Here is a 24,661-nt window from a genome sequence, read left to right as displayed (position 1 = left end):
AGCTAATCATTATTGGCAAACACAAAAATGACTATAACTCAGTCAATTTTACAGATATTGACTTGTAATTTGACGTGGTAGTAGCTGAGAGTCATTCACAGCCCGTGCATGACACAGTCTGAGTGTGACTTCTTGCAATATCACAAAAAACTGTGCAAAACTTATTTTCCAGGTTTGACCAAAACGGCGACAACTTTTATTTCTCAACATGACCTTATTTTAAAATTGCCTCGTGTCAAAATTATTTAGTAGAACTTGTTTATTTGAAAAATATATCAAAATATTATCATTTTCAGTTTGTTTTTGTATATCTAATTTCAAAAAGTTACTTAAAAACAGCAGCGTACAAAACACAATTGTCAAGTTGATTATTTAAATAAAGTTTTTGTATTTTGAATAAGTTAGCGTAAACGTTAGCTAGCTAGCTAACGGTACTTCCTGTTACTTCATTCTACTAGTAAATGGATAAAAAAGGTCATAACTTCTGTAAACATTTAGATTTTTTTCTTTTTTTAGGTAACATAATTATTGTTTTAGTCATGCCAGATAAAAAAATCAACTTCCATGATTCCAGACAATTTCTTTGACGTAAACAAACCGCTTTTTACCCTCTGAGACAAGCAGTACGGGCCTAAAACGCTGAGAAAATTGTTTATCTGAGCTTACATTTATATGAGCTATTTAAATCACTCAATCTGAATACAGTTTTGGACTTCACCCAGCCAGATTTCTTCAACAAATTGTTGCTAATTTTCAGCTCAGAGCAAGAGTTTGCAGCTTTACGTGAGTATATTTTCTTTTTCTCAACTCTGAGCCGCTTTTTAGTATTTATTTTAAAACTGTGGACATAAGCTCAAATACTTGAGTGACTAACATTACACAGGTATTAAGAAGTAACTCTGTTTCCTGCTTTCTATGACTCTTATTGCTAAAACTACAGGCAGGAGTCAGTTTGGCCATGGGGAAATAAGTTAGCTTACTCCTGTTAGCCTAAAACCAGTTAGTCCAGTTACCTCTTCATAATAATGATAAATATAATATTAGGTTTAAATGACAGGTAGAAAGTCATAAATCAAAATTGGGGGATGGTTTAGCACAAAGTCAGGTGAAAGGATGTCATGTCTTCCTTCAGTATCTTTAGCATCTAGCTTAGCATTAGCAAAAGATTAAGTCAGATTTAAGAAAGAAAACACTCAGGCTGGCTTAGCAGGAGCATTAAAGCCAAACTAACATGTTACAGTTACTGTTTAATACCTATAAGCCAGAGCTTTTAATAGATTTATTGTGGTGTCTGCTGGTGTTACTCATGCTGGCTGTTTTTCTCGTTCAGATGAAAGTTTCTTGGTTTTGTAAGGGTTGCAGGGTAAAAACATTTACTGAAATAAGCATGTCTCACTTCCTGTTCGAAAGCTAAAAGTCCAGAAAAAGCCTGCCCCGTGACAAAGTTTTAGACGTGCACTCCCGAAACAGGAGATCTGGACCTTGCAGATCTGAGAGTTGAGCATCCAAAGCTGTGTTTCACATTGACTGCGGCGGCCCGGCTTTCACCAGTGGTCAGGTGGGTTTCCAGTAAAGGTACGGCCACCGTACCTGGAGGGAAACGAAAACCCGTGGTGAAAACGTGAGAGTTAAAAAGGTCACAGGAAAGTGGATCTGTTCACGTCGACGAGGTGAGAGTTTTTTCATGGGAACTCCCGAGGCGACGGGGACATTTCACTTTGCTTCGCTTGACCTTGGGTTGCTTCTTCAAACCAGCATGGACTTCCTCAAAATCTAAACGATACCGCAATCTGGTTGCCTCTAATTAGAAACAACGAAACATAATCGGGCTTGAAAGCAAGCAATTCCCTACCACAAGTTCAGAAGTCACCAACAGGACAGTTTAATAAACAAACAAAAAGGAATCGGCGGCGAATTACATCAGCGCGTGAGCAGAAGGCAGACTTAAATAAAACAAAATTTTTACCACCGCGTTGTCATGGAAATGTGTGCCGTGGCCAAAAGCGGAGCAGATGGCTCGAGAAAATCGATGGCTCTGACTCAGACGAAGTGATCCGCTGATTCGCCGGGAGTGTTTGGACTCGCTCGCAGTTTGTGTTTCGCCCCGGCCCCGAGTGTGCGCCCTGCGGTGTGAGACGAGGTCAAGCGTGCTCTCAGGGCCCGCTGCTGTGGCAGGCGTCGGCCATCGGCGTCTGCGGGGGTTCGTTCGTGGTCCTCCGTCTACTTTAGGCTCCACGAAAAAGGTGCGACCTGCTTGGATGGGGAAACGGAGAAACGATCTCCCCTGAAATGTTTAACCCTTAACAAATTCAGCTAAGGTCAAATCAGGCATCTTAAGGTTAGGAAACAAGCTGCAACTGTCCATGAGTGAAATCCATTTTTTAATGACAGTAGCATTCCTTGAAGAAAGGTCAATCCCTTTGTTTTATTTTTTAATTCCTTTCGCATCCCCCGCCGCTGTTTGTCCACAAGCTCTAATATCAGTGCAGCCCACCACGACAGACAGACCGTCTGGCCCTCATGCAACTCTCCAATATTACCCATAATCCTCTGGGAAGCATCTGTGCACGGCAGACCAATGAGCAGCGCATCAGACCTCATATTATGTAATCCCTGTATTCATGCAGAGACTTGCTGAAGGCGGACGGATTCAGGAGTGCGCTCGTATGAAATAGGTTACATAAAAGCTCCAAAATCCTGTTTCACGCCGTCCCTCCAGACATGTCTGTGTGAACGCTGATTCAGGATTCACGTTACTGTTTTCCTGCTTATTTCCTGTATTTTTGTATGTTTCTTTCAGTCGAACAATTTGTGTTTTTTTTTAGCTTCGAAATCATCGTTCTTTAAATCCGCTTCAGTGAACTTTCTGTTTTTCTCTTATCCGTTTAGTTTTTAGCTGCTGTTCTGCTACTTTTAGCTAGCCTTTTGCTACCTTAGAGCTAGCCTTTTGCTTCTTTTAGCTCATCTTTTGCTTCTTTTACCAGCTCAGCTTCAGCTTCTTCAGCATTCACGCCGCATATTCGCAGAAAATGGGATTTCTTTGGTTTTATTTGTTGTTTTTGGCTTTTTTTTGCACACGTTCCTGCTTCCATCCAGGCCCTAACCGTGGACGTTGACCCTCCTCCTCCTCCTCCTCCTCAAGCCGAACGTCTCCGGCGCATTCCCCAGACGTTAGACTGAGCCGGTGCCGCAGATGGGATTTACTGTAGCCGCTTATGTCATTGCTGGCATTGTGCGTGCGATAAATGTGACGTCTCATTCTCTGGATGTTTGGGATGACGGGTTTGTTTTGTTTTGTTGGTGCGGCATCTGTTTAACAGCAGGGAGAATATAAGCAGTAAAAAAAAGCTGGATTCTTTTCACCACAGTCAACACGAAGCCCGTTCTCTCCCTTCATCCCTTGACTGTTTACATGCTGTTCGCAGGAGGACCGTTCTCCCTGTGGTTTATTTTCCTGCCCCTTGAAGCAATTTGCCTACATTTTCACTGAAGCTGCGTCAGCTCCGTGAGCTCACTTTCTCTGTGGTTGCACTGTTACAGTGCATGAAAAAAATGTCAGCTATGCCACCCGTAAGCACCGACATCCTGCCTTTTATGACTTGTGTAGCTGAAATGCAGTTAAAAACGCTGCCAGGCACCTCCACCTCCACCTCCACCTGCAGCAGAAAAAAGAGTCAGCTTGGCAGACAGACCACAAGAAAGCCATTTTGTTCTTTTTTATTGTTATCCCCCACCGCCAAAAGGCGAACGGTGGTCGATAATGCGTTTGCCTATGTGTGCGTTCTTTCTCTGTGTTCTTGTGTTAGTAAGTATCCCACAAAGCGCTGGCTGGATTTAAATGAAACACCTAGAAAGTGATCGTCAGACATTTGCCTGCAGCTGGTTGATATGAGTTGACCCGATTCAAGACGGCCGCCGCAGCTAATTGACGTTAGCCAACACGTAAATGACTATAAGCCGCTACGGTTTACAGATATCGAGCTGAAATTGGATCTGGCGGTAGCTGAGAGACGTTCACAGCAAACACTCTGAGTGCGAACAGATCGTGCGAGATCTCAGCAGTGACGTTGTTTTTTCAAAGTCCGACTGAAACAAGGAGAACTGTCATTCGTGCTCTCCTTGAAAGCAGCCCAAGCATTCACCAGAATAGGATGCTGCAGAAAATGTGCAACGTTTTATCACGTGGAAGGAAGTGTCGTGTCATGTTAGGTCCGGTGGCCTTCAGCTGATAATCCTCCCCGACTGTTCTTCCAGTTTTTAGCTTTTTACCAGCCCCGACTCTCCCTGTGGGCCCCTCTCCGCTCCTTCCTGCTGGTTGATCTTCGTCACCGTCCCTCACTGTACTGTATTATTGCACCCGTGGCAGGAAAAGCCAGTCGTGCTATTGTCTAATTGAGGGGGGTACCACTGGCCGACCAATGGGAGGGCTTCCCGCTGCGACAGCTGCCTTGCTCTTTCACTGATCTGCCCACGCCCAAAGCCGCGTGATGAATTGCCCGTGGCAGGTAAAGCAAGAGGGGAGAAACGCATATGCATGAGGCCTCCTGAATAAATTTCTTGGAGGGCGTCTTCGAGAGAAAACGAGCCGCGCAGCAGGTCGCCGCTCGAGATTTCCACCTGAGCTCCATTTCAAGAACGGCGACAAGTGGGAGCGTTCTTTGTTTTCTCACGTGGAACTCGCGCACAGGCTGAAATCTGTGCCTCATACCTCCCGCATTTCTTTGCTTCTGTCCATGTGTCAGCACGTTGCCTTGTCTGGATGCGAACGGACACGCTCCTGTCTGCTGTGCAGGAATGTCTAAATCTGAACCTCTCATCTCCACATGCCTCTGTCCCGGAGATACATTGAAGAAGGAAAAAAAAAGCCGTAAAGTCGTAGTTGGACATTTGTTAACGAAGCATTTTACATGGCATTATGTTGTTTTTTAAACCAGACATCAAGGTTTTCACACATGAGGTCAGCTGTGAAGAATGTGGGCCGTCCCCTTCCTCTGTTACACTGAAACCAAAACAGATAACCTGCCCATTGCGAGGACAATATGGTGCCACGGCGAGAGCTGAAAGATTGGCGCTTCTGGCGCGTGGGAGGAATGTCAGGCTTCTTCAGGCCGAGCTGTTTGTTCAGCCAGCTGCATCGAGTTACAGGAAACTCTATCGGCCCGTTTGCCTCGTCACACATTTCCTTTATCAGCTTTTGTCAGGAGGAAAAGAAAACACAGATTCTCAGTTTACCCAAGTATTTATAGCTGACGTATTTTCCGTGATCATGCTGACCTTTGGGACAGACTTTAAAACCACGCGCTCTGAAGCTAACTGGGGAAGGGAATATTACAGCGTTAAAGCGATAGTTCAGGTATTTCTGACCAAACGGACAAGCTGAAGGCTAGGGCCAAGTTCGGTTCATTTAAAATGAACTTTTTGGTGGTTTGTAAAAGCAAACAGCAGCACTAGCATCCAGCTGTAGTGCTTCCGGTGCAGTCTGGGGCACCTCCTGCAGGAACATTGTAAAAACCCACGCAGGGTGAAACCAACGGTTGTGCGGGGGACACATTAGGTGGCAGCTGAACACTTGGTTCTTGAAGTTGACTCATTGAGAGCACGAAAATGGATAAATCTCGCCGGAGATTTGAGAAAAAGGCAATTTTTCAGTCGCAGTCTCGTTGAGTTCTGCGCACTCGCAACTGAACCACCTTCCTGTCGTTGGAGAGCTCTGCGCGGGTGTCGAACTGCAGCTCCGGTGCGCTGACATTTACCAAAACCTAAACCAGAAGGGGTTCGAGATGGGTGTACGGCAACTCCGCAACTATCTTGAAAGGAAAAATTAGCTTGTGACTCCACCCAGGAAGTTAAGAAGCCCCACGAACGGTTCGAGACATTTTGGAGACTCCTTCGTGAAGGCCTTCTGCAAACTTCCCAGTTAACAGTTTGATTTGAGGTTTGGAGTACCAGTCACAGCATTTGAAGAACATCAGCTCGCATCATCCAGAACACAGGATTTAAAGTCGAATTAAGGGCAACAAGACTTAAAATTCTTGAAGCCGTTTCGCATCTTGTCTGAGGAGCTCTTTGAACACCAGCAGAGTGTGCCTGGTACTCCAGGGGTTAAACCCGTGAACTGTCCAAAAAGAATGACTTGTGGAGGACCAACCGGGTCAAGGACGTATGTGGGAAGAGCTGCTGTTGCTGAAAATGGGAGCACAGTTGGTTGCAGGCTGTCGTTTACGTGAGCCGCCACCGATAGGCCTGTCAGAGCGACCGCACTGACCGCGTTCGCCGTCATATAAAACCCCATATGAACTCATTTGAGTGTCAAAAATGGAACGTTTCTGTGATTCTTTAATTAAACTGTGACATTTAGCATTAAATGTCTCAGCTGACTGCAGAGAGAGGCTGCAGATGGTGTTTTACTTTTCAAAGAGGAAGAGGATGATGAGGAGGTTCAGATAGAGAACCGAGAGCGACCTTTTCTCCGACTTCAACCTTCCACACTTCTGCATTTGCTCTAAACAAGGAGGAAGTGGGAGAGCCGACTTCCTGTTGTCGAAACAAGAGGGCGGGCGCAACGAGACTGTCGGGGCGCCGCTTGACGTTCCGTCGGCGTATTACCCAGAATCCCCCTCGCGCAGAAAAGGCAGGAAGCGTGACCCGGGCTTGATAACAGCGGGGGGAGGCTTTTTTTTTTTTTCTTTCTGCAAATGGAGAGCAGAGAGCAGACAAGGAGGTGTCTGTTCTGTTTCCTGTTGGTTGTTTTGTCAGATGTGAGCAGCTGAATGTGGCTTTATGTGTCAAAATGAACGATTTGTGCTGCGGGGTTGACGCGCCAACGCTGCGGCACACGAAGAGATGCAGCTCCGGACCTCCTCCTTACCGTCCAGCCTCGAGTTTAATGTCATATTTGTGCTTTCCTGCAGAAAAGAGCTTGATGTTTCTGTCCTGATATTGTTGTTCGGCTCTTTATTAGATCGAGAGGCTACTTCTGACGCCACATTTGATAAAAACCTGATGTGGAATTTAGGCCCTCGCCGCCTCCTTCCTTCCTTTTTCTTTTTTTTTTTTTCTCCCCCTCTCTTTTCTGGGATGCCAAATAAGGCAACATCTGCTGAAATTCGAGGCCTACGTTTCTGACTGAGAATGACAGAAAAGGAAAGAAAAGAAAATAGTGTGACGCTCGTGTGTTTGCTTTGGTTTCCTTACTATGAAATGCATGACATCACCTCAGTTCTTTCTCACCTCCATCTTCCCCTTTTTTTTTTGTTTTGTTTTGTTTTTGTTCACATGTTCGCCGTTATGTAACTCTCGCCAAGGCAGCCAGATTGTGAACCTTTGCACCACGTGTTCCCCTTTTTTCACCCCTGGCCACAGCTGCTTCATCTCACAGACTGTCAGCGTCTAAGTGCGTACAGTTTACCCAAAAGTCTTGTTGTGTTTAGACGAAGGCCTAAAACGGGCCTTTATTTCTCAACAGCTCAGCTAGCTTAAAAGGTTACACCATAAATTTTGTTTTTAGTTAAAAAACACATATGGTCGTGTTTACAGACTGACTAAAATGGCTCATTTTATGCACAAACACACTTACCGTACCTTCAGTTTTGGTGAAATATCATCTCTTATTTTCATAGCAAATTAATTATGAAGCTAATGAGTGTGTGTCGTCAGAGTGTGTGTTGTGAGGGACTCTCAGCTACTACAACACCAAGTTCCAGCTCAGTAGCAGTCAAATTGCCTGACTTGTACCCATCTTTGTGTTGGCTAAGGCCGATCAGCCGTGGCGGCCATCTTGAATTGGGTGAAGCAGTTGTAGATGTGCTTTTAGTGGTTACCCACTGAAGAGTTTTGTTCAAATCTGCCGTGTGGTTCCCGGGATTTTTTTTTTTTGCTAACAGTCAGGCAGGGTTGACTCCTGGGTGGTCGGAGTGTGTGATGGGGATCAGAGTCAGCTACTACCACGCCAAATTCTGGTTCAGTATTTGCAAAACCGTACGAGTTGTAGCCATTTTGGTGTTTGAGTCCAAAGGTTAATCAGTTGTAGCTGCACATCCAATGATTAAATGTTGAAAGTTTTATTAAAACCTGTCCTTGAGGTCCTTATCATGCGGTGGACAATGAATAAAATCATCAAATGTGACATTTTTTTAATAATTTGGGCCAATCAGGTCGGTTGGACTCGAACGAGGCTCAGATCTTGACTGAGCAGCTGCAGCCAACTTCCTGTAAACTGCTACTTCCTCAAAACCGTGCAGCGGCGCTCAAGAGTGCCTGTTGTTGTTTTTTTTTTCTTACTTCTGAGTTCCCCTTTTGGAACTGAGACGACGTGGTGCCTTCAAAGCGAGGAAGTGAGATGGAGTGTTGTGGTTCACCTCAGATCAACAAATAAGCTGCCGGTTCAAAGCCAAGGGGCGATTTTAAAAAAAAAAAAGAAAAAAAAGAAAAAAGAGCAGCGACCTGACTCGGGTCTTCAGAGGTTCCCACTCAGGGTGTGCGCGTGTTTTATCCTAGCTGGACCTTCAGAACTGGGACTTTTATCCTCCGACTGGAGCTGAGTGACCGCCGCCTCCACCTGCCACGTGCCTCGCAATTTTCAGCTAATTATTTGCAGAAGTTACCAGCTTGTCTGCATGCGATTCGCTCAGCCTCTTCGCTGCCGCCTTGAATTAATTACATACGTATTTGACAAAAACACTCCGCCTTTGTAATACTTATTCATCCTTAGCTGAGTGCCAGTGAGCGTGACATTTGAGGACAGATTATAAAAACCCGGACATATTTATGCCACACCAGTAGGTGGCGATAACCTCCACATGAACAGCGTTTACAAATCAGCACAGCTTGTAAATCTCTAAATTATAACTCGGTGTTTATTTGACATTGTTTATTAATTCCTCTCAGGAAATAACCTTCTCAGAGCACAATGAAGTTGAAGAGCAACAGAATCGGGCAAATCTCACGAGATGCATGATAAAAGGTCCCAGTAAAAACAGCGTCGCTGGTAAAGTTATGCTTACTTTTTATTTGTAACACAGAAGGTTTTCTGTCTAAGTGACCAGGCTAATCGTTATCAGCTAACAGTTTATTTCTCTGCGTATGATTTGATAAAACGTCGTAGCGAAACGTTTTATAATGGAGGTTGTACAGTTCTACCTCTGATGGATTTAAAGACGGAAGCGGAAAACAAACAGTTGCTTATATTGGACTTTAAGATCAGGGTTTTTCCAACTTTCATCAAACTGAGTACTTTTAAGTACAAATAGACCACGCCGTATGTTGTAGGTATGCAGGGGAGATACACCAAGTCTTAATTTGTTCAGTACACATTGATACACTTGCATTGCATTAGCTGTAAATGACCAGTTTGACTTTATGATGCAAAACCGTGTAAAACCTTTTAGGGGTTATAACTTTTATTAGAAATGAACTTGTATTTGGGAGATATTTCTGCTAAGGTGGAGAGGGTTCTGTTCTCTGAAGACTTTAGCTGTAAAATCAAGATGTTGTTGATGTGCTTTACTTATAAAGCGGCAAACGGCCTTACGGGTCTTTTGTCTCAGGAAGGATTTGAAACCACGTGCAGGTTGTAGCTGGCACCAGATCAGCTGCGCGTGATGTGTCAGGAGTCATTGTGGCAAAATAAAACAAAAAACATTGCAGGTTCTTCTTATATCTGTCTACGATTTAACCCGAACCAACAGGTTTGGTTGCATAAGTCAGCCTGTTGGAGGCAAAATGTTGTTGCAGCATAGTTTTAGGAGCGTCACATTAGGCGCTTTCGGATCAAACGGAAAGTTTGAAGGAATTGAGGTTGTGAAGCTTCTACTTTTCAAAGTGAATGCAGTTTTAAATGATGCAGGGACTGGAAGAGCTTTCAGTTTGTTTAGCCAATCATCATACGCTCTTGTATGGATCAATCATCCCATTATGTCCCTATTGAGCCAAGAAAATGGCTACTCCAGAGCAGGAGCTTAAAAAACACCTGATAAATGTGGTCATAACAGTTCTGGTAGCCAAGTAAGGACAGTGAATCGGTCGGGAAGCATCTAAAACAACCAACAAAATGGTGGCGTTCCAAAAATAATGTACTTAATAAAACCTTAACCAAGTGGTTTTATTGATTTCAAACCAACCAGGAAGTGGTTTTAAATGACTGCCTGAACATAACCCACCATATAAATGAATTTAGTACAAACTGTCAACAACTAAAGCGCTTATTTTTTTCCTCAACTGAAGATTTTTACAGTTTTTATTGCGGGTTCTCAACAAAAAGGAAAATTTAGGTTGCTAGAACCTTTTCTAGCGGCATCAGTTTCCTCTATGCGATTATAAGCGGTGTTTGTTTTGTTTTCTCAATATTTGACGTGCTCATGTTCTTAGTGGCTCATTCAAATACGGTACACGATAAGGTCAAGATAAAATAAGCTTTATTGTCCCATAAACTAGAAACGGATAAAACCCAGGAGATACCGTTGTTTTCACCTCTTATCCAACAACAGATAACAAAAAAATAAACAGCAGAAACATAAAGTTGACATCAGTCACACAGTCCAGGCTAAGTTGGATCCAAAATTCTGTTTTTGAAGCAGCATTTTTTGCACTTTAAATGAGATAAATAATTAAGATAAGGAATTAAAAGGGAAGTAATTATGTTAATCTTGTTTTTTTTTTAAAATAAAGAAGCTTTAGAGAGATTTTGCTCCTCATTATCGCCCTGAAAGGTAAAGGTTGGGTCAGGTTTTTAGCTACACGTGTGTGTTCGCTACCAGAATACCTCTCGAACCACCGGAGGTAAATTAATGAAGCTTTCGGGAAGTAACGATTGGACGGACGTCCACCACTGAGTGCCTTTTGGAGTCAGTCCAACTCAAAATGGTCGCCACAGCTGCTCGACGTTCGCCTGAACAAAAAAGTCAATAACTCAGAGAGTTTTGCAGACAGGGAGCTGAAAGTTGGCATTACAGCAGCTGAGAGTGATTCCCAACACACACTTTGAGCACGTGATCGTAGTTTAAAGCTCCAGCACGAAAGGCAGCGAGGGACACTTTAATTTATCCGTTTTTTCCTCTCCTGTGGTTGAAATGACACATATAGTGTGTGTGTGTGTGTGTGTGTGCATTCCTTTATTGATTACTGAAAGGCAGAAAGAGACAAACAGTGACCCCTTCTCTCTGTTGGCCGTTAATGTTTTTGCCACATGACCAATCAGGAATGTGTGTGTGTGTGTCCCGATGGCCACCGCTCCCCTCATCCTCGTTTCTCACCCTGAACTCCTCTCTCTCCCGCAGCCGTTTTCAGACGGAGATCAGGCGCCGAGCGGAGAGACGAAGGATGTTGGAGGAGGAGGGGGGGTAGGAATGTGTTTTGGTAAATTGGCAAATGGGGGGTGGGGGGGTGAGGGGAGCAGCGACATGGGGGAGCAGAGGGGAAGCCGAAGAGCAGGAAATGAAGGAGAAAGGAAAAGATGGAATGCGGAGGGAAATCACACCGCAGGCCCGTGAATTTTAACTGTGGGATATCTGGAATTCAGCCCCAATCAGCCAGAGGAAATTACCAGAGAGGCTACATAAAAATGTAGAACAGGACAGCAGGACGTGTGTCTGTGCTTCTGTGATTTAGAACCAAAAAAAAACTAAGTTAAGAGGTGAATTATTGTCTCACACGGGGAGCAGTATTATCACCAGACAGCAGCAGAACTGTTCCATCAAATCTGGACGGTCATAAAACTTTACGTCCTAGCGTCTTATCTGAGGCGGAGAACCGGGTCACGGTGGACAGAATCGTCTGTTGCGCCGGCGCCGCCCTCCCCCTTTCCAGACAAAAAGCAGCTTCTATCAAGCGAGTTCTCGACAATCAAGACCTGGTAGATGTTTAACCGCGTGGGCGAAAGGAATCGGCCCCGGCTGTCTGTTAGCAAAATGTGTCACGAACTGGATGAAAGTCAGACAATAACTACAACTGATCAACCCAATTCAAGATGGCTGCCACGGCTAATAAACCTTAAGACAGAAAAATGAGTCTAACTCAGTAACCTTTGCAGATATTGAGCTCAGATTTGGTGTGGTAGTCGCTGAGAGTCATCCCCAACACCTGCTCTGAGGTCCCACAGTCACGCATTGATGTTATTTTCAAAGTTTGACCTAAAAAAACAGTAAAACGTAATTATTTTCTTAGTATAAAACCCTGACATAAAAGGCAACAGACTATTATTTCCATAAAAGCAACACGTTCTCCTTCCTCTCAGGGTGAGGTTTTATGATTACTTCCCAACGCAGCAGAGTAAACGCTGACAGGAAACAGTTTTCTGCAGAGCTCCTCTTATCAACACGGGCCAAGTTCAAGGGCAGCCCTCTGGATTTCTACTTCCTTCTTTTTGTTTGGGTTTTTATTGCCGACTTTCTTTACTCCTCTTTTCTGCTTCCTTGCACAAAAAGTTGTGGCGACGACGATGCGGGTAAACCCGGGGTTTGACGTCTGCTCCTGCGCGGCCCCTCGCACCTTAAGGCATCCCCTCTGAGCTCATCGCAGATTAAAGGCGCTCCTCGAAGGAATGCGTATCGCCCGCTGCCTTTCAGAGCTTTAGACGGTAATCATCCTGTTCAGTAACGACAGAGCTGACTCTCAGTTACGACCACCTCAAATTTTAGCTCGGTGCCTCTAAAACCGACCGGGTTACAGCCGTGTTTGCATTGGCCAATGTTGACCAGCTGTGGCGGCCATCTTGAATTGGGTTGGCTCCAAACATGAATTGGTTGTAGACGTTTCTCCGGTGCTTTCGTTAAAGTCCGTCCAGGCGGCGTCGCTAAAACTGTCTGCGCTCAGAATGTGTGTTGGGGATCAGTCTCGGCTGCTACCCCGCCAGATTTTAGGTCAGCGTTTGTAAAAAAAATAAAAACTGGTTGTGTCGGCCATCTTGATGCTGCACAGCTGCGAGCAGCGGCAGGATGTGATTGTTTGGTACTGAGCAAGAACGCTGGTGGTGGATTTCCCATAAGACCAGTCATCCTTCCAGTTGGTGTGTGTGTGTGTGTGTGTGTGTGTGGAGAGGGGGATTTCATGGGAAAACAAATGTGATGAATCAATGTTAACTCTTTGTCCTCAGGAGGGAACACGCGGTCATAAATAGTAAAAAAAAATCAATCCTTTCTCTCCATTTCAGGTCAGTCCTTTCAGCACAAAGAGCTAACGGAGATAATTATCTGAAAACATCTTATTTATCTGATTTCAGATCTGTACCATCGAGCAACACGTCGCGTTGCATCCACCATCAGGTTCCTCAGAAACGCCGCGCTCCGCCTCAGCGGCTTCTCTCTGCGGCCTTGTGTTCGGGGAGTATTGCTCGCTGCCGAGGCGGAGCGCGGCTGTTAATACGTCCGAACCAAAACCTCTGACATTTTGGTCTAAACAGGAAAGTCAAGTTTTTAGTCAAACCCGGACACGAACATTGTCCTCGGCCTGCAGGACGTCCCGCTCAGAGCACGCGACGTGGGCGGCTCTCGGCTACCGCCAGGCGTTGCTATGTTTTCTGACGTCGGCTAGCTGTGGCAGACATCTTAAATGGAGTTGGTCAGTTTTGGATTTACATCTGGCCATTTTTTTGCGCCTTTTGAGATCAGTTAGCTTGTGGCGGCCATTTTGAATCGGACACACATATACATCCGGTGATTGCTTCCTGCATGCTTCATTAAAATCTGTTCATTGGTTCTGGAGATACTTCCCACCCGGGACTCCGGCAGGAACAATATGAATCCTGTCAAATAAGACATCGAGCTTTTGCACCAACTTTAAACTCTATATTAAAAAAATAAACACTTTAAACAGTCCAAAATGGCTGCTGGCAGCTGGACAATAGGCAGAGCCGTAGTAGTTTGGTTGGCATTTGGTCCTAAATCCACCTGTTTTAGTGGTGACCTTTCCACTCTCCTGTTTTGTGTGTTGCACAACACATGCTGTCGGTGTGTTGGGGGGTTTTCAGTTTAGACGCTGAGCTCCTCCTCCTCCTCCTCCTCTGGACTTCTTCGAGCTCGGGGCGGGGTAGTATGTGGCTGTGCGTGTTCATGCGTACATGCCATCATGTGTGGCGTGGCCAGAGGCGGGGAGGCGGACGCAACAAAGGACTCCACTTCCTCGTTAGCCTCCGTCAGGAGCGGAGCAGAGCAGAGCGGAGGGCGCCACCTCTCGACGAGCGTCGGCCTCGGAGGCGGCGTGCTGGTAAAATTCCACTCCCACAGATGAGGAAGGAGGCCCACATGTGCAAACAGGCCTGGGTGAAATGACTCGACGAGGCCCAAAAAGCCGTGTGGGGTGTGTGGTTTGATGAAAATCTGCTGAAGTTTATTCAGTGAATCAAGGGAACCATCAGCTTTCACACTCTTGTTGTTCTTTTAATTTCATGTTGGTTTTTTTTTGCAGTCAAACTACTACTGCAGACTTTGTGCTGTTTTAACCAAATAATTTATCAAACCCTTCAGCTTTTTTAAGAGATGGCTGCTGTGACTTTTGCTACTTTTATACTATTTAAAAATGTTTCACTTTATTTATAAATATTTCCCCAAACTTAATACATGATGTCTCTTCAGTTCCTTCAAAACATTCTTCTCTGAAATCTGCTTCATCATCGTTGCTCTGTTTGTCTTTTCTGCTACTTTTAGCTTCCAGCTAGCTTTTTGCTATATGTAGCTTTTAGTGACCGTTCTGCTACTTTAGGCTTCAAACTGTTATTTTTGGTACTTTTAGCTTTTAACCAGCCTTTGGCTGCTTTTAGATTCTAGCTAGTCTTTGATATTTTTAGCTTTTAGGGGCTGTTCTGCTACTTTTAGCTTCTAGCTACCTTTTAGATACTTTTAGCTTGTGTGTTGCTACTTTTAGTGTACCTTTGTAAACTAAAAAACTAAAACTAAACTAATACTAGCCTTTTGCTACTTTTACCTTTTAGCGACCATTCTGCTGCTTTTACATTCTAGCTAGCCTTTTGATATTTTTAGCTAGCTATTTGCTACTTTTAGATTTAGCGAGTTTTATGATACTTTTAGCTTTTAGCAAGCCTTTTGCTACTTTTAGCTTCTCGCTGGCACTCATATACCTTTAGCATTTAGCTAGTGTTTTACTACTTTTAGTTTACCTTTGCAAGCTAAAACACTTTCACTTTGAGTTAGCCTTTTACTACTTTAAGCTTTTAGCTAGCCTTTTGATACTTTTACCTTTTAGCGACCTTTCTGCTACTTTTAGCTTCTACCTAACCTTTTGCTACTTTTAGCTAGCCTTTTACTACTTTAAGCTTTAGCTAGCCTTTTGATACTTTTACCTTTTAGCGACCTTTCTGCTACTTTTAGCTTCTACCTAACCTTTTGCTACTTTTAGCTAGCCTTTTACTACTTTTAGAGTTTAGCTAGATATTTGCTACTTTTAGCTTCTAGCTAGCATTCAGATACCTTTAGCTTTTAGCTAGTATGTTGCTACATTTAGTTAACTTTTTGTAAGCTAAAAACTTTAACTTTTAGTTAGCCTTTTGCTACTTTTAGAGTTTAGCTAGACTTGTGCTACTTTTAGCTTCGAGTTAGCATTTTGATTCTTTTACCTAGCATGTTGCAACTTTTAGTTTTTAGCTAGCAAGTTCCTGGACTCATCTTTACTGTGTGTTTTTGTGCCGTGCACGCCTCCTGTCCGTCCCCGGGCCGTGGCTCTTCCTGCTCCACAAACATCACAGGTTTGAGTTGATAAAATCCACAGAAAAACAGCCAAAAGGTGCCCTTTTTTTATGTTTTACTTCGCCCTCAACGACAGGACGCTCCTCTGGCTCGAACACCAAACATTAAAGCTGCTAAAAGCTTTCGTTTCCATTTGCAGTTTTTAAAGGCTGCTGTTTAAAGAGCCCGGAGCTTTTACCCAAACAGACAGTAGATCCGTTTTCCCCTCGGGGCCTTCTGCTGCTGCTGGAACCAGCTGAATCATGAATCTTGAAAGCCAAATTTTAAATTAAAGATTAAGTGGGCGACGTCATGCCAGCTGTTATGTAATGCCACCTTGTTAATCTGTTTATGGAGTTTTGAGCAGGAATAATAATCTATTTGTTTTATGCCTTACATGATTTGCACACGGTTTGGAAAAAAAGACAGACAGGAAACAGCGTTCCAGTTACTCCTGGTTGGGTTTCAAGCCTTTGTCCAACCCCTTAAACTGTCTTATTCTCTTAAATTATCTTTGCAAATAATAATAAATCGTGCTTGCGTCAGTGTCGGCGTGCGTGTTGGCAAAATATCTCGTGAGCCACGGGGCGGATTCTGTTGAAACGCTCAGAAAGGGATCACTGGTGAACACCTCCTGAAGATGGCCGCCGCAGCTGAGCTCAAAAGTGGCCTAAAGCCTGGGACGTTTTACCGGCGCTGAGCTAAAACCCCGGCTGAGAGTCGTTCACAACACGTTCTCCGAGGGCTGCTTTTTTAGCTGCTTTACTCCGTCATTCCTCAACACAGGAGTCCAAAACTCCAGCATAAAAAGGCAGCAGGTGACATGCGTTCCTTCAAGGAATCCTGTCTGGAGTTTATTTTTGATTTACACTCTGTTACATTAAGGAAAAGCACGAAAAACTTCCTTAAAGTCTTTTTTCCCTTTTAGTCAAAAGCTGAAGTGAGTTTAGCAAACTTCACAGGATTTAATTTAAGCTCAGCTGATGACAGATGGATTGCAGGGAAGTTAAATGTCGTCTTGCTTTTTTTTTTTTTTTTTTAAATTCACTCCATTGGGTTGTGAAGGTGGCACAGTGGAGCAGCGTTCAGAGCTGGCGCCTCCCAGCATGAAGGTCGCAGGTTTGCTTCCTGGCCTGGGGACCTTTCTTGGGTGGAGTTTACTGGTCTCCCTGTCCTCCGGGTGCTCCGTTTTCCTCCCACAGACCAAAAACATGCATGTTAGGTTAGGTTCATTGGTAACTCTTAGCAGGTGTGAGTGAGTCTCTGTTGTCTCCATGTGTCCCTGTGATGGACTTGCCACCTGTCCAAGGCGTCCCCCGCCTCTCGCACAGTGACTGCTGGAGCTCCCCTTGACCCGGAAAGGAGAAGCGGGTAAATCCAGTGAATATACGACTCTGGGCCATGCGACGGCGTCACTGAACATTCATCTTTCTCGGGTTTAAGACATTAAAACGTCCCGTTGACTCTGAACGCATCATAATAACTGTCTGTCCCCTCCGTGGTTTGACGCACAGAAACATCTCTGATCTTATCTCTGAAACCGCAAATTATCCTCAACACTCGTTTATCTTCTCCTTTCAGAACATACCACAGCTGACAGAGGGACCTGCCTCGTCTTGTCATCAGATACCGCTCCGAATTCCTGTCTGGAGGCCGGAGCTGCGTGTTTCAGCGCGCAGGATCCAAACATTTCAGTCCAGATCGTCCAACAGTGTTGCATTCATCCGGGCGATCATGAGCACGAGCTTAAATGTCTGCTCGCGCCCTCGTCGTGACTGATTTGTGTTTTGTGTTTACTGTTCGAGACGAGGGAGTGAAGAAGAAGGCCTCACGTTTTCCTGTGGGAATGACCCCCCTGAGGAGCCAAAATGCAAACACTTTAATCTTTTGAGTAACGCCACTTGTCCTACAGCGCATTCGGAGAAAACGCGGCGCTGCGATGCATTTACGAATCCAATGTTGTTGCCTAAGTCCAAAATGGCATACATCCGAAAGTGGTCTCAAATTTCATTCCCTGGAAAAAAAAAGAAAAAAAATCCACCTTAAAAGACCTTTTTTTGACCGAGCCCAGAAATTCCACGGCCGGTGTGAGCGAGACAACGTCTCCATCTAGAGGTGGATTTTGGTGGTGTGGAGTTTTTAAAAACAACATGGCTGCTCCCATGCAGAAGGATCCCAGCTAGCAGGAAGAAGCTAAAAAGCATGAAGAAAAGCAGGTGAACTCATTTAAACCCACACAGATCTATGTTTTATTGAGTTATTTGCATGTTTTGCTGAATAACACATGAGGAAACTGCAGTTTATTAGCTGTTATCTGGTAAGGTTGTTATAATTCTTCCTCTCCCTGCAGCCACAATGGATACAGAGGAAGTTGTTCACTTTGCTCTGCAGATAGAGAAGTTCGCTGCGGAGCGAAGCTTTGGGAGCATCCTGACCCTCCTTGGTGATCTTGATAAGTCTCATTTAACGGCAGAGCAGCTGGAAGATACAGACATTGTCAAAGTTCTTTACAGACTCCTGAAGGCCTGCCCAGACGACGGCGTCAGGAGGACCGCCAAGGGCTTGTTGTCGAGGTGGAAGAGGGAGCACGGCGATGAAAGGAGAGGTGTCCGCCAACTTTCCGAGGACTCCGATTCTTCGGCGCAACAAGGCGCTGACGGTGGGGTTTCCGAACACCCTAGTCCAGTTGAAACTGAAGGCAGCGCGGGAACGGGTTCAGAACCAGAGGCAAAATCCGCCCTGGAAAACTGCACATCTTCCGAGCCCGTGAGGGCAAAATGCGTCCAGCTCCTCCTCGCCGCCCTCCGCCCCGAGCCCCCAGATCGGCGCAAGGCGGCGCGGCTGGCCGAAGAAGTCGAGCGGCACGTGCACGACCTCCACCCGGCCGACTGGCTCAGATACAAGGCCCGCGTCCGGAGCAAGGTGGCCAACCTGAGGAACGCCAAGCACGGCCACCTGCGCCAGGGTCTCCTGAGCGGCTCCCTGGCCCCGGGGGTCTTCGCCCGGATGTCTGCAGAGGAGATGGCCGGCCCGGAGCTCCGGCGGCTGAGGGAGGAGCACACGTCCCGCGGCGTGAGCGAGAGGCAGCTTCCGCGAGGGGTGGAGGGGACGCGGACGCAGGGGGTCCGCTGCGAACGGTGCGGAGGATCGGACTGCAGGGTGACGCAGGTGTCCAGGGGGGCGCTGTTTTTACCTGCGTGGGTGAGGGGGGGCGGTCCTGACGAGGATGCCATGACCTTTGTGACCTGCAGCGGGTGTGGTCAGCAGTGGTACCACAGCGGCTGGAACTGCCTCTGAGCCCGAGGTTAGGAGGAATCCCTGAAGGGTTCAACCCGATGGCCATAAAATCCACTTTCATTCATTCAGTTTCTGACGTTTGACATTTTCAGTCTGCCCTACTGGGAATAAAAAGAGTTTATTCCATTCTGTTTTTATTTGCATTTTACACAACTTCTTGGGACTTGAGGTTGTGCATGCGGCGAACAAACCAAAGGAAACAGGAAACAGTCGTTGTAACTAGACCCCTGTAAGTTGGACGAACGATCCCACAACCGTAAAGCGGAAGCGGCTGTACTTTATGCTTTGTTTTCTAATCGTTTCACATAAAAATTCCTTACAAACAGGTCGGTCCTTTGCATATTCGGTGGTGAAACGCTTGCCCTGCGAAACGGCAGGCATTCCAAACGAGTCGAAGCTCTTCGTTGCGAAACTGAACCGGCGAATTTTCCAGAAGCGGCTCAAGTCCCCACGTTCCCACTGAATCATTTCCTGTCTAACAGTCCTTCGGCTTTTCTGTTTCTTTAACTGGCATTTTTTTTTACTTCTGCGTCTGAAACCCTCCTGATAAGAACAGAAGCAGATCTTTTTATGCAGCATCGGTGGAAATAAACGGTTGCGCCGCCGCACTCACGAGCATGAAAGTCGGGCGATTTTTTTTTCCTCCTCACAGCCTTCCATTCATCTGCTGGAGGCTGAAGGTGGCATGTGACGTTGGGAAAACTGGGATCATGTGAGCCGACGGGAGAACTGGGTGGCTGGCGAGCCCACAAGCCGACTTGTGACGTCACGGAGAGTTTTCCTTTTTTGGGGTCGGATGAAGAATTTCAGCCTTCTGGTCTCCGCGGCCTGTCGGATCGATGCCCTGAGGTCGTCAAACGTGGACAAAGAGCTGGAAAACTAATAAATTAAACATTAGTGCGGAATTTGTCGCTCCTAATACAAAGCAGCAGAGGTGGAGCCAAATAAATGTCAATTCAGCAGGAAAAAAAAAGAGGAAATGAACGAATTCGTAACATGAATGTAGGTCAAAATTACAAATCCAAAATGGCTGCTTGGAAATGCCTGTCCTTGTTTCAGCTTCACAAATCAATTTATTTATGAATTGATTGATTTAGGGTGTAAGACATTTGAAGCGTGACACCAGATACAAGTCTAAACTGGAAAACAAAAATAAAAATAAAATCAAGATGGTGCTGGTTCTTCTCTCGTCTTTGTCATTTCAACATACTTTAATCCAGATTTTCTTTTTCTTGGATTCGTTTAAATTAATTTTTAGGGTTTTATTTTCATCTAACGTCGAAGCCAGTTCCAAAAACACATCCGTCCGTTGGGTTAAACGTGAACAAAACTAAAATTTCGAACATTTGTTTTCTTTTAATCTCATTCCCTTTCTATATTATAGAAGTCAGTGTAAAATAATCCTTCTGCACCAGAACACATTTTTCTGAAGGATCTGTTCTTTAATTTCCCACCTCTTGAACACCTTATTAGGCTCAAATCCAGATAAAAACGTGATGTCACATTCGCACACCCTGCTGAGCAGAATCATTTATTCAACACTTTAAAAAAGTACTTTTTAAACCCCGTAAACGTAGTAAATGGTTAAATGAAGGGAAATGTGACTTGCATTTTTCAGATTAAAGTGCAAAAATATGATTTGTTTCTGCATCTTTCAGCCTCTGCTCAGAGTTGATTTTCTAAAGGAGCAAAATAGGAATTAAAACCAGGAAATTATTGGAGAATCACAGCTTTAAATGTTCATTTTCAGGAAGACCTTCTGTTTTAACCCCTTCATATGAAATCAGAGGTTTATCCATGTTGAAGAAAGTTTAAATATTCTCCAAACGCCCAGTGTTGAACCTTGTTTATTCTGTTTTTATTTATTTCTTTAATAAAAAAAGTGAATGAAGCCCCAGTCAGCCTCTCCGGGCGGCAGGAGGCGTGACCGTCCCCGGGTCATGTGAGCCTCATCAGCGGCTCCGGAGCGTCAGAGCAGCCGGGGAGGTGGAGGGGGGGACACCGGAGGAACCGAACCGCGAGGACCACGCTAACGGGAAACACCGAGAGGTAAAAACAAATTTATTCCCGCGTGAAAATGTCCGCTTGTTTTTTTGGTCGAGCGCCCATTATCGGACAGCGGCAGGCGCGAGTTCCATTATCGGACGAATCTGCTTCCCCTTCTTCCTGTATTCTGCTTTGAAAAAAAAAAAAATACATAAAAACTACTAACACAGCTGATACCTCGGCTCTGAAGTTATAAACACCACATCTGGCTGCAGTGTTGGAGTTTATCTTAGCTTTAGCTTGGCTTAAAGTAAAACAACAAAAAGCTCCTTTGCAGCTGGAGTTTAGCTGTTTTTACTGATGAGAGCAGAGAGGTGTGTCCTCCTGAAGCTCTCTGGCTCTGCTGGGGGGTGAGAATTATTATCTTACTCATTCAACTTCCTGCTTCTGGCCTCTGAATTCAGAGACAAGAACCTGACCTGTTTGTGTTTTAAAGTGAAGGTCAGGGTTTGCAGAGAAGCTAAAGGAAGCACATGACACCATGCTTCTGCTGCCTCCAGATCTTTGGGGTGTTTTGAAATCAAAGCTCCCAACTTCATTTCTTTATAGTCCTGTGAGGCTTGAATTCAATCTTAAATCTTAAATCTCTCGGGGACCCCTGAGTGGCTCAGTTTAGGTAAAGATCTCAGCCTGTAACAGGACTTCTCAGAAGTCCTGAAGCTCTTGCTGCTTCTGCAAACTTTTATAAAAGCTTCAGGAGCTTTTAGGCTGTTTCTGAATGTCCAGTTGAGCACAAACACCTGATAAATTCTACCTAAATGTAGTTGTTGTAGACGTTCAAACCTAAATGGCTGCTGCTCCAGAAGGCAAAGAAAGGAACCAGACATCTGACGCCAAATTTCTTCTATTTTTCTGCAAAATGGTTCTTTTGTTTTGCAGCAATCGGCACATGAAGTAACCGAGGCTGTCCTCGGAGATGCTTTTCTAAAACCGCTCCATCCCTGGTCTCAGATCCTTCAAACACCTTCATCAGTTCCTCCTCAGCTGAACGTTTTCTCCTCTATTAATGGTGTTTTATTTACGGCGATGATGCGTCTAGTAAAGAGTAAAAGATGGTAAAGATTCAGAGGATTTTATCTGATTTCTAACCCTCTTTAGCCCATTTTGTTTTATAGTGTGATCTTTGGTTGCTCTCTCTCTCCCTCCAGATTTCCTCTGAAAGGATGAATCAGTGAAGCAAAGTTCTTTTTTTTTCTGCTGCTGCTGACTTTAGGATTTCAGATCCTGTGATCGGCGTCCATGTGATGCACTGCACAGATTATTTCATGCACAGCAGCACGGGAAGCTCGGCTCGTGAGCTGCAAAGGCCTCTTGAACAGGATTAGCTTGCTGACTGAGTCGGCCGAGGGCGGGGGAACATTTAAACGCTTCCTGCGGCCTGGTCACACGCAGCGAGAGGCTCATCGGAACAAACGTCACAGCTGCTGTTGCCTCACAAATCTGATAGAAAACTGCAGCTGATTAAAACACATTTTAACTCTTAAGAACTCTGATCTTTGTGGGAGGCTTACGAACAGGTAGCATCTTACCTGTCGCAGATGGCCCTTTGACCAAAGTGGATTGCAGCCATCTTAGAAGGACTCCATTCTTAAAGAATCCTGTTACAGCAAAGCAGCAGCTAGCTGGGGGCCGCTTCCTGCCGAAATATAACATTTATTTTTGCCAAACGGCGACTTAAAGACGTCTAAAGTAGCGTTCATTCGAAATGGGACATTCAATATGGCAGAAACCCATCTCAGTTTGCTAATATTAGCCGTTAGCTTCTCAGTTAGTGAGGGAGCAATAATTAGCCGATTTAGGCCACTTTAAAAAATGATAATGGGCCGTTGTTAATAAGACAATAATTAATTATTTTATAATTATTTTTAGGTGTACAAGTTCTTTTAAGGGTTGTTAAATCTATATTTGTTTAAACTGACCAAAAAAGAGAGAATTGTTTGTGTGTTCAGGATCTCTTTTCCATGTGTATTTAGTTTTTATTTGTGGAGGTAATTGGATGTTTTCCTCCTCAGAGGTCAAAGGTCAGGCTGCCTGCTCTGTTCTCGGTGTCTCCAGACGTCCTGAGTGGACCCCCCGGTCCTGGATCATTAACCCCAGAGTCCAGGATGTCCAAGTCGGCCCTCCTGAAGGTGATCCTCCTGGGCGACGGCGGCGTGGGCAAGTCATCGCTCATGAACCGCTACGTGGCCGACAAGTTCGACTCGCACCTCTTCCACACGATCGGCGTGGAGTTCCTCAACAAGGAGCTGGAGGTGGACGGGCGCCGCGTCACCCTGCAGATCTGGGACACGGCGGGCCAGGAGCGCTTCCGGAGCCTGCGCACGCCCTTCTACCGCGGCTCGGACTGCTGCCTCCTCGCCTTCAGCCTGGACGACGGGCAGAGCTTCCGGAACCTGGCCAACTGGAAGAAGGAGTTCTCCTACTACGCCGACGTAAAGGAGCCCGACCGCTTCCCGTTCGTGGTGCTGGGGAACAAGGTGGACGTTCCCAATCGGCAGGTGTCCGAGGACGACGCCCGGCGGTGGTGCTGGGAGAACGGCGGGCACCCGTACTTCGAGACGAGCGCCAAGGACGCCACCAACGTGGCGTCGGCCTTCGAGGAGGCGGTGCGCCGCATTCTGGCGTCGGACGACAGGGACGATCACCTGATCCACACCGACACGGTGGACTTGCAGCAGACGAGTCAGAGAGGACCCAGCTGCTGCTGAGCGTGGCGCCGGACGGGAACCGACCTGTGGGATGCTTCTGCAGCTGCCGCTCAGGGCTGCGTGGCTGCAGAAAGAGGAACTGATGCTCGGCCTGCGTGATTCTCTGCAACAAGGATCCACATTTTAAACCAATCCCTTTTTGTTTTAACAACAAAACTGATACAATGTTCCATTGTAAAACTGTTCCTTCTAGCCCGCTTTAAAAAGAACAACCAAAAAATGTCTTCTAAAGGTTTTTGAACGCCTTAAATGTTTATTTGTGACCAATTTCAGCACCGGTATTGTCCCAATAAGAGGTTAAACAACCTTTTTAAGGCAAACCAAAGGGATTCTTAGTGGTAAAACAAATATTTCTCTACTGTACACATCTTCAGTCCTTCAGTTTCTCTTTCTGTAAGGATCTGAGACATGCTGAGGGTTGGAAAATAAGGAAGAAAAAACTGGCTAAAAGTTTAAATCTGCAAAAAGAGAACTTCAGAAACAATACCATAAAGCAGTGTTTAAATAATTTCATATTTAGACTTAAGTTTACCACAACCACAGGTTCAGTCCACTTGAGGTTTAAAAACTTGAGCAACACGCTGCAGATTTGATCTTTTTTGTGAAAATTTTTTAAACAATTTTTTGTCACTGTATTTGTTAACTACACTTGAAAAGACAAAATCCTGACTTTTCAAAAAAAATAATGAAGCATAAGTACTTAACTTATCATCTTAAACAAATAAAACTATTGTTTTTTCAGTTTTCCAACAGTGGTGCTACCAAACTGGACACCTAATTCAAAACTTGAAAGCTGAACTGATTTATTCACCACATTTGTGTTTATTTGTTGTTTGTTGTAAAGCAGAATGACTCTAATTACTATTTTCCCAAAGGTTAATGATTTTGATCTTTTTTTAACACTGGAAATAAAACTGAAGCCATCTCTGAAACTAGAAA

General features: G+C 45.1%; 1 protein-coding gene across 2 annotated transcripts; it reads left to right on the top strand.

The window, feature by feature from the left end:
• Positions 1–407: 407 nt before the first annotated feature.
• LOC108246776 (ras-related protein Rab-9A) lies at positions 408–24,661 on the top strand. Of its 2 annotated transcripts, none has more exons than XM_025010164.2 (3): positions 408–783; positions 17,253–17,887; positions 18,022–19,264. In XM_025010164.2, exon 3 carries the CDS (start codon positions 18,027–18,029, stop codon positions 18,966–18,968), a length of 942 nt encoding a protein of 313 aa, XP_024865932.1. In that variant the 5' UTR covers positions 408–783; positions 17,253–17,887; positions 18,022–18,026; the 3' UTR covers positions 18,969–19,264. The 2 variants fall into 2 exon arrangements, with proteins under 2 accessions (XP_024865932.1, XP_017289978.1); XM_017434489.3 differs by lacking the exons at positions 408–783; positions 18,022–19,264 and adding exons at positions 20,852–21,017; positions 23,027–24,661 and having other exon boundaries at positions 16,664–17,887.

Source organism: Kryptolebias marmoratus, linkage group LG23 (genome assembly GCF_001649575.2).
Source record: "Kryptolebias marmoratus isolate JLee-2015 linkage group LG23, ASM164957v2, whole genome shotgun sequence".
Classification (NCBI taxonomy): domain Eukaryota; kingdom Metazoa; phylum Chordata; class Actinopteri; order Cyprinodontiformes; family Rivulidae; genus Kryptolebias; species Kryptolebias marmoratus.
Note: the sequence above shows the minus strand (reverse complement) of the source record. Positions and strands in the feature narration are given on the sequence as shown.

Coding starts and splice junctions, on each gene's coding strand:
- LOC108246776 (XM_025010164.2), top strand. CDS start 18,027: ATGGATACAGAGGAAGTTGTTCACTTTGCTCTGCAGATAGAGAAGTTC.